At 50.6% G+C, this 11517-nt stretch overlaps 1 protein-coding gene across 1 annotated transcript; it reads right to left on the bottom strand.

The window, feature by feature from the left end:
- Positions 1-11027: 11027 nt before the first annotated feature.
- LOC125347304 (small nuclear ribonucleoprotein G-like) lies at positions 11028-11258 on the bottom strand. The gene has a single exon (XM_048340454.1). The coding sequence runs from the start codon at positions 11256-11258 to the stop codon at positions 11028-11030; it is 231 nt and encodes a 76-aa protein (XP_048196411.1).
- Positions 11259-11517: the final 259 nt, after the last annotated feature.

The following is an 11517-nucleotide window of genomic DNA, read 5'->3' as shown; positions in this document are numbered from 1 at the left end:
TCATAGTATTAAGTGTATTTGTGGGCTTGCAGGCTGCTATGCTCTAATGAAAACTCCAAGATTCGATGCTCCAATAGGTGGCTTCTCAGACAATTTACTATATAACACCAGCTGTGGGCAAAAGAAGCTCAGGGATAGTGCTCAGGCCCTGAGTTCAAGCGCCAGGACTAGAAAAAAATAAAGTTATAAAATCTATTTTCTTGGGAAGAAAATTCAGAATGTTTTTATTGCCTCCTAGACATTCCTTCTATTATGGTGCTAGTAATTTAGAAAATCATGATTTTTAACTGTCTCTATTTATTTGACTGGGATGCATACACTGAAGTAGACCTCAAATTACATCTTTTATAAGTATCTGTACTCTAAAAATACCACAGTAAATGCCCCAACCAGATGGCTGTCACATTTTCCTGATTTACAGATGGTCTCATGGGCAGTCACGCCATTCACTTGCTGAAATACACGTTTGAGAAGACTTTGATTCCTGGTGTGCTGAAAACTCAGGGTTAGTTACGTCAGACCCACCGAATCCTAACCTTGGACTTTATTTCCACTTGTCACAAGGATTCCATTTTGAATCCTAGATTCTTTTTCAACCATAAGCGCGCTGAGTGAGCACCCCAGCCCTTGTGTGGCATGATCCCCACCAAAACCCTGACACATTGGGGACACCTCACCTGCCTGACTTGAACTCCCCCATCCTAAAGTCAGTAATTCCGGTAATAGCTGGTGTCAACCCGGCTCCCTTGGAATGGGAGCCGCCTCACCTTGGTGGCTCCATAGGTCACTTTCCTCATCATCACCCTTGCCCCAAACCATGGCTCATTCCTGCCCAGCCTTCCCATCCCATTCTCGCACCCTCCACCCATCTCCACATTGTTCTACCCCACCATCACCTGGAAAAAAGCTGCCTGACCTTGGGCCTCCATAATAAGGAGAAGCACACATCAGGTCGATGCCCGGTTTCCCTGGCCATAGGCTACCACCTTTTGGGCGTTCTCGTGGGTGACTGAGAAAACAGACCCACATGCCCAGCCTCCCTGCAGACGCGGGTTTTCTTTTGCTTCTTGTGAGATTGGCCAAACTTTGGTGAAATAACCACTATTTTAGGGCGAACTATGTGTAATCACTACAGGACCTTCACATAAACTACAGCATCCATATGAACAAAGGTTCAGAGAATTCATTCGACTGTTCTCAGTTAAAAAGCTAACCAACCAAAACCAAAACCAAATTCAAGAGTATCAGGCCAAGAACAAAATTCACTGTACTTAGCCCATAGGTCATGATCACACTCTTGAAAAAAATAGATTGGAATTTAGGAGCCAGCCACTTACTTTCAGATTTGAGGATGGGACTGGAGAGATTCTCTGTTTTTTTGAAGCCAAATCACTTTGTTAAAGCTTAGTGTTGGGAGCAGGGGACTGTTTGCTCCCATGTGTAATCCTAGCTACTCAGGAGACTGAGCTCTGAGGAATGCAGTTCCAGGCCAACCTGGATGGGAAAGTCCATGAGGCTCTTGTCTCCAGCCACCAAGAAAGACACATCGGAGCTCTGGCTCAAGTGGAACAGATGCAGGCGTGAGGAAAAAGCTAAGGTATAACCCTTAGCTCCAAGTACAAGCTCCAGGAGGCACAAAACAAACAAACAAACAAACAAATAAAGTGGGTAGGAAGTGGATGAAAAGGCACCGAAGACAATAAGCTCTTAGGTCTTTGACAGGGCAGTATCTTCCCAGCCTTGTGGTGTTGGAAGCCCTCCAATCTGAACTCAATCTGCATTTTAGAGCTAGCTTTGAATTTAGGTGAAGAATCATCATCTAAGGCAGACAGGCAGAACAAATCTCTCTTTTATTAATAGATTGCAAATGTAGCCAGTGATTTCAAAGGAGAAAAATCTGTTAGCTTTGCCCCAGTTCCTAATCTGTGTCACATGCTTATTTAAAGCAGCCCCTTCCGTTCTTCCCATCTGCCTTCCTGTGGGTTTGGGCCGTTTCTGAGGAACCAGGGCCATCTCGTTCATTCACTCACTGGCTTCCGGTCCCTCGGGGCAGGACAGGGTTTTGTATGCACTCTGACATGGGCAGTGAGTTTGGACTTAGGGCTCTCCCCAGTGTGTACCCGCTGGTGGCTGTGAAGCTGTGTCTTCAAGTGGAAAGCCTCGTTGCACTTGGGACACTGGAAAGGTTTCTTGCACTTGTTACACTGGAAAGGCTTCTCGATGAGGTGAGTCCTGATGTGTTCCACCAGCTTGAAGCGCTTGGCAAAGCCCTTGCCGCACTTGCAGGAGAACGGCATCTCCCCTCTGTGCAGCAGCTGGTATGTCTTCATGTCAGCCCTGGCCAGGAAGCTCTTGCCAGAGGGAACACTGCACGTGCTTCTCCCTGCATTGCAGGCACAGGTGCCTGGTGAGGTTGGCCTGCCGGATGAAGCTCCTGCCATACTGTCTGCAGGGGAAGGGTTTCTAGGCACTGTGCATGTGCTGGTGATCCCGCAAGGCGCCCTTGCTGCACAACCTCTTGGGGCACTGCGGGCACTGGAAGGGCTTCTGTGCGCTGTGGGTGAGCTGGTGCCTCTGCAAAGTGTTCGTGAGGGAGAAGCTCTTGGGGCACTGTGGGCACTGGAAGGGCTTCTGGGCTATGTGGGTGAGCTGGTGCTCCCACAGGATGCCCTTGCGGCGGAAACTCTTAGGGCACTGCGGGCACTGGAAGGGCTTCTGGGCGCTGTGTGTGAGCTGGTGGTCCTGCAGGGTGTCCTTGCGGCTGAAACTCTTGGGGCACTGTGGGCACTGGAAGGGCTTCTGGGTGCTGTGGGTGAGCTGGTGCTTCCACAGGGTGCCCTTGTGGCTGAAGCTCTTGGGGCATTGTGGGCACTGGAAGGGATTCTGTGCGATGTGGGTGAGCTGATGGTCCTGCAGGATGCCCTTGCGGCGGAAGCTCTTTGGGCATTGCAGGCACTGGAAGGGCTTTTGGGCACTGTGGGTGAGCTGGTGCTCCCACAGGATGCCCTTGCGGCGGAAACTCTTAGGGCACTGCGGGCACTGGAAGGGCTTCTGGGTGTTGTGTGTGAGCTGGTGGTCCTGCAGGGTGTCCTTGCGGCTGAAACTCTTGGGGCACTGTGGGCACTGGAAGAGCTTCTGGGTGCTGTGGGTGAGCTGGTGCTTCCACAGGGTGCCCTTATGGCTGAAGCTCTTGGGGCACTGTGGGCACTGGAAGGGATTCTGTATGATGTGGGTGAGCTGATGGTCCTGCAGGATGCCCTTGCGGCAGAAGCTCTTTGGGCATTGCAGGCACTGGAAGGGCTTCTGGGCACTGTGGGTGAGCTGGTGCTCCTGGAGGTGACATGGCGTGGGGAAAGCGAGGCTGCACATGCTGCAGGGGAAGTGCCTGGGGTCTCTGTGCTTGCGCTGGTGGATGTACAGCTGGGTCCACAGGCTGAAGCGCGCTTCACACTGGGCACACTGGAAGGGCAGCACATCCGTGGGCTGCTGCAGGGTGTGCCCCAATTGTGGGTTGCAAATGCTGAAGGAGACATTCCTTGGCTCCCCTCCAGAGGGTGCCCCTGCTAGGTTGGCTTGGCTGGCTGGTTTCCTCCCAGCCGTTCTTGCTGGGTCCTTGGACTGGCCCACCGGGTGAGTCCCTAAATGGTTTTCCTTGCCAAAGCTCTCTCCACAGGCCGGGTGAGAACACGGGAGACCCTCCCACGAGAGGAGGCCCAGGGCTCTGTGACTTGGAATTCCCCATTCTCCCACAGACACGCTAGAGTTGTGGGCCGCTGCACCTGGAGCCAGGGTGTCAGGTCTCTGTGGGGTCACAAGGCTGAGGCCTTGCTCAAGCCTGAAGGAAATGTCTTCCCTTCCTTCTAAGAAAGGTCCAGAGGAACCATGGCCCTGCAAAGGAACTAACAGAAAATAACATTTAGTCTCTCCGGGTTTGGAGAATACTTTGAGCTCGCTGGCTTCTTGAAATCAAAAGTAAACCATTTTCTCCCAGTCTATGGCCTGACAAAAGGTAGCACATAGACTACCCCATCTTAGGTACACACACAGTTACTGGCCCAAGGTATGGGGAGCATGAGTTTCCAACACAACCCTCATAACTACCACAGATATATGTCATCTGTGTATTTTTCTGTCCCTAAGACCAGGCAGCATGAACTAGCTTTACCCTCGTGCTAGAATCTAGGTAGAAGAAAGCCATTTGGTCCCAAAGGTAAAAATGAACTATCTTTTGATATTTTTCATCTCCTACAACAAAATGACTGCCATTAGCATGTTCTTACTGTGCCAGGATCACTTAACACTGCACTAATTACTTTCATTAGCTTCATTTTATACTCGAGATGGGAAATATCAACAGCTTCTATCACCGGTCAAGCTTACTCAGAAAATACAAGATCAGACACTAGCTCCAGATCCCACACACCCAAGCACTATGCTTTACTGCCTTTCTCTACAATATACAAGACATCTCGCCTCAGGTCAGACAAACAGGAAGAACAGATTATAGAAGGAAAACTAGGAAAGCTGAACAAGCTATCTTAACATCAAAACCGTGGTTTCTTAGTACTCACCACCCAACAGCTGTTCCTCCGTCACAGTATCAAAATGTATCTCAGCAGAGGAATCCTTCACACTTTCTAGATTCTGGGATTCTTCCCAGCTCCCAAATGGTTCTCTCCCATGTTCAATCCAGAGTATTAGCTCTGGTTTAGAAAGATCACCACCTGCACAGAGAAGTCAGACAGGGGAGCTTGGCCTCCTTGAGTACATTTAGACACACTGAGTTGTTTAAAATGTTTTTGAGATCAAGTCCAAGGACTGGCACACATACATTTTATTTCCCTTATTGGGTACTGGTATTCCTAGCTACTCAGGAGGCTGAGATCCTGACTCCATTTTGAAGCCAGTTAAGTAAAAAAGGTGAGAGACTCTATTTCCCAAGTAACCACCAAAAAGCAGACTATGATGTGAAAAGTCCTTGTGAGTTAGAATTTTGAGAAATTGCACTATCAAGTCCCAGCCATTTCCCAGGATCCACACCTTCCTGAAGTGGAAGGCTTGTTACCTAGTGAGACCAGAGTCTCATAATTGGTTCTCATGACGTGCTTGTAGAGCTTCTTCTGCCATGTCTGCAGATGCTGCCATTCCTGCTTTGAGAAATAAATGGCCACGTCCTCAAAAGTCAGCGGTAACTGCAATATCAGACACAATGTAGACACAGTTACGATTGCAGCAATCACCCCGCATCTCCCTCTCATCAACTGACTTTTCTTCAGTGTGTTGCCAATTTGTTTGGCAATCCTTGGGTTTGAACTCAGGGCCTGGAGTCTATCCTTGGGCTTCTCTGTGCTCAAAGATAGTGCTCTACCACAGTGCCTCCTCTGGCTTTTCCTGTGTGTCTGATACTGAGGAATTGAACCCAGGGCTTCATGCATGCAAACAAGTACTCTACCACTAAGCCACCTTCCCAGACCTATTTAATTTAATTAATTAATATTTTTATTTATTTTTGTTGGCCATGAAGGTAGAACTCTGGGCTTGGGGACTGTCCCTGAGTTTTTGCATTCAAAGCTAACACTATACCACTCTGAGCCACCACACAACCTCCAGTTTTCTAATACTAATTGGAGTTAAAGAGTTGCACTAACTTTTCCACCAGGGGTGACGTCAAACTACAATCTACCCAAGTCAGCCTCCTCCTTCTTCTTTTGGCTAGTCCTGGGGTTTGAACTCAGGAACTTAGTACTGACTCTGACTTCTTTTTGTTCAAGGCTAGCACTTGGCCACTTGAGCCACAGCACCACTTCTGGCCTTTGCTGAGGAATCAAGCCCAGTGTTTTATGTATAGGAAGCAACCACTCTTGCCTCTAGGCCATATTCCCAGCCCATGTTGAGGATGTTCATTCAAAGTTGAGCTTTAGAAAATTCCACGAAACTCTTACAGCAGGTCACCACGAAAAAGCCACAAGTGGAGCTTTGGCTTACTTGGTAGAGCAGCAGACTTGAGGAATAAAAACCTCAGGGACAGTGCCCAGGCCCTGGGTCCAAGCCCCAGGATTTGCATTTAAAAAAAAATCTTAAAATTGTTATATGGTAAAACCTCTGAGAAACCACATTTTGAAGGATGGAAACTTGGAGTCTTTATTAGAGCATTAGCAGTCTGCAGGTAGCCAGTGGTTACAAAACCTTGTGGCCCACTAACACTCTTAACACTGTCAGGAAACAGGCCAGAGAGGAAAGATAGAACAAAAGCCATACTAACAAACCAATCTAGCTTCAATGGAGAGCTGACTGGGACGCCATGGTGACCAGAAGAGCCACAGGACACAGGCCATGATGATGGAGACATGGCATGGCATCCTCCTGCCTGAGCTCATCTGATCCTAAGGAGGTCAAGTCAAGGAGCAGGGTCACAGGAAGCTCCCAGTCCTGGGCACTTGACAGACAGGTTCAGCAACCTAGAGGCCAAGAGCCCACCCCGGTCTAGGGATTGGGGAGCACCCAGCCCCTGGGGACGGGACTTCCCTTCCTTTAGGACTCCAGGCACGTCCAGCAAGACAAGATGCCGGACAAGGCAACCTGCCATGGGGCCATGGGTGCTGGCCAGATGTGACCTCCGCACCACAAAATAAATGATTACACGTAAAGGACGTCAGGAAATCAGCCACTCGGTTTCACCAAATAACGAATCAGCGTGTCATCCCCACGGGTGTTCCTATCTGCTTCAACCGTGCCACACAATCCACGCGCAACTATCCGGCCCAGCCACACTCAGCAACCCGAGGCCCGCCAAGACAGCATCGCAACACGGCAACACACTGGTAGTGAGGCCCAGTGTGACCTCTGACCTCCGGGTCCCGGGGCAAAGCGGGATCCGGAGGCTGAGCCCAGACCTGCTCAGGTCCCGCCAGGGCCTGCGCCCTCTCCTCCCCCTAGGTTCCCGGAGTCGTTTCCAGCTGTGGCCATGGTGGCAGCCGCCCGCTCCTCCCAGGGTTGAAACCCGGACCACGGCCCCTACCCCGCGGGACCTAGAACACCGGGTCCCGAGGAGCCCGGAACCGGCATCGACACCGGCAGCCCCTTACCAGAGTCAGCTCCGCCATGGTCCGCGCTGCCACAGTCGGCTCCGCAGGGTCTCCAGGTGAAGCCGGGTCGCGCGGGGTCTGCACTAGCACGGCGCGGGGCATGCTGGGAGGCGGCCAGGCAATATCGCCCCCTGACGGCGGGAGGTGTGGGCTCGACCCCGCGTCCGCCTCGCGGGGGACCACTCCGTCCCAGGCCCAACCTGCGAGGGATCCGGTGGCTGGGTCTCCTGAGGAAGGCGACAGTCACCCGTAAAAAGGTTGCCTGACCCTGAACCTCCATAATAAGGACAGGCTCTCCTCAGGAGGACACCGGGTTTGCCTTGCTCTTCTCCGCCGCCTTTCATTCATTCTCCCGGGGTGCGTGAGAAACACGCCTACTGCGAGCTGAGCGTGTTTGCGCATGCGCACCTTGAGAGGCGGCGAGCTGAAGGCGGGCGCCGCCCGGGGGCGCTCTGGCGGGGTGGGCGCGCTTGGAGCGGCGGCGCGTCTGGGCCCCGCACTCGCTGCCTGCCGTGCGCCAGCTGAGGAGCCGCCGCAGCCTGCCCGGCGTTGACTGCTTGGGACCCAGCCCCGCCGCGAGCCCGCGCCCCGGAGACCCGGCTACGGTGCGGGCCTCCTCTGTGCGAGGAAGGCAGGGCGGGGCCGCGAAGCCTGCGGAGTCCACCGGGTGTCGGCGAATATTCCCGGGGGACCGGGCCGGGAAGCCCCGCTGGGCCATGGCGAGGCGACCGCAGCTCCGGAAAGAGCGGCGCGCGCGATCGCTGTAAGGACCCAGGGTCCCCAAGACCGTGGACGTGGGAGGGCGATGAGGTTGGGGTCCGGCGCCCGGCTCGTGCACGGGCCAAGTCTTCCAAGTCCAGCCGAGCCATGTCGCCACCGCGCCCCGAGTTCCCCGGTGGGCAGCCCCCCAGCTCCTCGCTTCTGGGGTGAACCCATCCCAGGTGGGCTGCCAGCCCGGAGGCACGAACCGGGTGGTTGACGTCGCCATTCGCCTTCCCCGCCGCCGGAGCTGTGGCCACCGACCCCTGCAGGCACCCGCACGGCGGCGTTGGGGAGCCAGCTGGGGCCCGGGGCGCGCCTGACACTAGAGGTCCCGCGGAACCGTCGCTGGAGCAAGGGCTGCAGCCGGGCGCAGCGAGGCTCAGCTGCGCGGGTGCTTGTTTACTGCGGGGCCCTGCCATGCACCCAGCACCCTTTGCCAGGGCCTCAAGGCAAACGTACCGGCAAACGTACCGGGCCCGCACCCGGAACCCGCACCCGGGCTCTGGAAACAGAATGGTCAGTCTCACTTGGAAGCATCTTCTCTCAAGGGGATGTGGATCAGAAGGTCAGGAGCCAAAACTGGTCCAGTGAGCCATGGAGGAAGGAGAGAGAATGTAGTTTCAGGGTTGGCATTGGAGCCCAGGAGAATAACACTCTTTCTCCCCCCACTCCTTTGGTCCCTCCTCAGAAAATAAAATTAAATTAGAATGGTAGAGCCCTTGATGAGTTCTATAGAAATAGGCTGAAAGTGACACTTTAAACTTTGACTTCCATCCAGGCACCAGCGTTGCTCTTCTGTGATCCTAACAACTCAGGAGGCTGAGCTCTCAGGATCCTAGTCTCTCTATCTCTTAGCCACTGAGAAGCCCCATGGGAAGCTGTAGCTCAGGGGGGAGGGTGCTAGCCTTGGGATGGGGGAGGACTAATGGACAGCACCTAGGCCTCGAGTTCAAGCCCCAGTACTGGCATTAAAAACAACAAACAGCAAAAAGAAAAGCTTTAAATTCCCTAAATCATATTTAAAAAGTGAAAAGGACAGTTTGATTTATATTTGCCTGTAATCCCTCAGGGGAATCATGAGTCCTAGGCTAACCCAGGGCTAGCAAGCTTCTGCCAGTCAAATAAAGAAGATTAATTAACTGTGTTTTCAATGTGCAAAAAATATCATTTATTTAATTGGGGGGGTGGTATTTGTGTGGGGCTGGAACTCTGGGCCTGGGCACTATCCCTGAACTCTTTAGCTCAAGGCTAGCACTCTACCACTTAGTGCTACTTCCAGTTTTCTGGTGGTTAATTGGAGATTAGAGTCTCATGGACTTTGCTACCTGGGGTGGCTTTCTTTTTCTTCTTCTTCTTTTTTTTTTTTTTTTTTTTTTTTTGCCATTCCTGGGCCTTGGACCCAGGGCCTGACTACTGTCCCTGGCTTCTTTTTGCTCAAGGATAGCACTCTGCCACTTGAGCCATCAGCGCCACTTCTGGCCTTTTTGTAATTATGTGGTGCTGGGGAATCGAACCCAGGGCTTCATGTGTACAAGACAAGCACTCTTGCCACTGGGCCATATTCCCAGACCTTCCTGGGCTGGCTTTGAACTGAGAGGCTCAGATCTCAGGCTCCTGAGCAACTAGGATTGCAGGCATTAATGAGCAAGGTGCTGGTGATTCATGCTTATAATCCTAACTATTCAGGAGGCTGAGACCTGTGGATTGGCGGTGGAAGCAAAAACCAGCAAAAAAAATTACACACACACACACACACACACATACACACACACACACACACACACACACACACACCAGTCCTAGGGACTAGACTCAGGCCCTGAGCACTGTCCCTGGCTTCTTTTTGCTCAAGGCTGGCAGTATACTACTTGAGCATCCGCTAAGGATTTTTTCCTGAGTATGTTGTGCTGAGGAATCAAACCCAGGGCTTCCTGCACTCTACCACTGGGCCACATTCCCAGCCCCAGAGGAGAGGTAGAGGGGAAAGTGTGACATTGAGTTTAATAGTTACATATCTCTTGTTGACTGTATTGTTTTACTCCTCTTTTGTTGTTGCTGGTCATGGGCCTTGAACTCTGGGCCTGGATGCTGTCTCTGAGCTCTTCAGCTCAAGGCTAGTTAGTGCTCTACTAGAGCTAAAGTGCCACTTCCCAAATTTTTTTAACTAAACAAATCCAAGAGACTCTCAGCTCCCATTACGCAACATAAAGAAGTAGAAGTGTACTCAAGTAATAGAGCTCCAACCTGGAGAGAAATAGTTAAGTAAATCCACAAAAGCTTGAATTCAAGCCCCAGTGGAGGGTGGGAGTAGTGGGTATATGCAAGGATTCTGCATTTCAAGTGCTCAGTGACCACCTGGAGTTAATGCCTCTGGTTGTAAATGGGGGACATATCTTTTATGGAAGGTTGGGAGTTGATGGCTGTGTGGTAGAATACATCTGCAATTCTAGCACTTTGGAGGAGGCGGTCAGCCTTGCCTACATAGTAAGACCTTGACTCAAAAACACTTGGAAATAAGAGAGTGAAAGAGGTTGGTATTCTCAACATACATAGAAATTGACTTTAGATAGGATAAATTTCCTCCCCCCTTTGGGAAAGAAAGACAGCATGTATTGATTGATAAGTTTCAAGCAGGAAAGTATATACAGTCTGGATTATTTTCCCTACAAAGTAGGATGCCATGTCACCTGGGAGTGAGGGGCCATGTGGACTGGAGTTGAAATGGGCTGTGCTTACTGACTCAGTAAAGGAAGCATCTCCATTTTCCTGCCAGACTTCCGGAGTCAAAGTCAATTTTAACTAGGTCTCTTGATGATTCTTACATACATTAGCTTGAGGGTGTGTAGCCACTGTTTGGAATTGGGAAAGCCACCTGCAGGCCCCCAGACCATGTGACAGATTGTGGGAAAGAAGGGAGGCTATGGCCAGGGTGGTCTTCTTTCTTGCCTATGTGCTATAGGAATTCCTGTTATTCCAGCTGTTTGTTTCAAAGTATGCTCAATGGTAAAGCATACTGTTATTTTCATGGAAAGATCTAGTTCACAAATCATTTAATTTTTTTGATTATTGCAAATGTTTATTTAAAAAAAGTTAACTATAAAAATGTACATGACCAAACTGTATACAGTTAAGTAGTCTTTTGGAGAGGGGATGCAGATTTTTCTGATTAGCTGTCATTTATTAAACTTGTTCCAAGGCTTCTAACATGATGATGCTATTTCCTCGTATAACCACCATTCCAATATTGTTCTGTTGCTCACTAGTAGCCGTCTCCACACATTCACCTATCACCAGATTCATAGATGGATCAAATCCACGCAATATTCCTTGGACATGTCTGCCACCATTTAATTTCAAAGATAGTTTCTTATCCATAAATATTTTTAGCTTAGGAGGGTGAGCTTTGCTCATTATTCCTACTCAGCAGGCTCAGAGATCTCACAAATCATTTACTATAGACTAAAGTTAACCAGCCTGAAAATTTCCATTGTTAATTCTAATCTGCCCTTTTGAGTGGCAGTCTGAGATCAAGCAAGTTTGTTTTCGTTTGGTTTTAGAACCCTCCAATACTGACAATATTTGAGAGTGTTTGAGATGTTCTCTGTAGACTTAGCATCCTCAGCTTGTTCTGTTATTACTGAATGGTATGGTTGTGGTACACTGGGTGGGG

Source organism: Perognathus longimembris, chromosome 2 (assembly GCF_023159225.1).
Source record: "Perognathus longimembris pacificus isolate PPM17 chromosome 2, ASM2315922v1, whole genome shotgun sequence".
Taxonomy (NCBI): Eukaryota; Metazoa; Chordata; class Mammalia; order Rodentia; family Heteromyidae; genus Perognathus; species Perognathus longimembris.
Note: the sequence above shows the minus strand (reverse complement) of the source record. Positions and strands in the feature narration are given on the sequence as shown.

Bases quoted from the DNA above. Each gene is read 5' to 3' on its own strand.
- LOC125347304 (XM_048340454.1), bottom strand. From the start codon at position 11,258: ATGAGCAAAGCTCACCCTCCTAAGCTAAAAATATTTATGGATAAGAAA.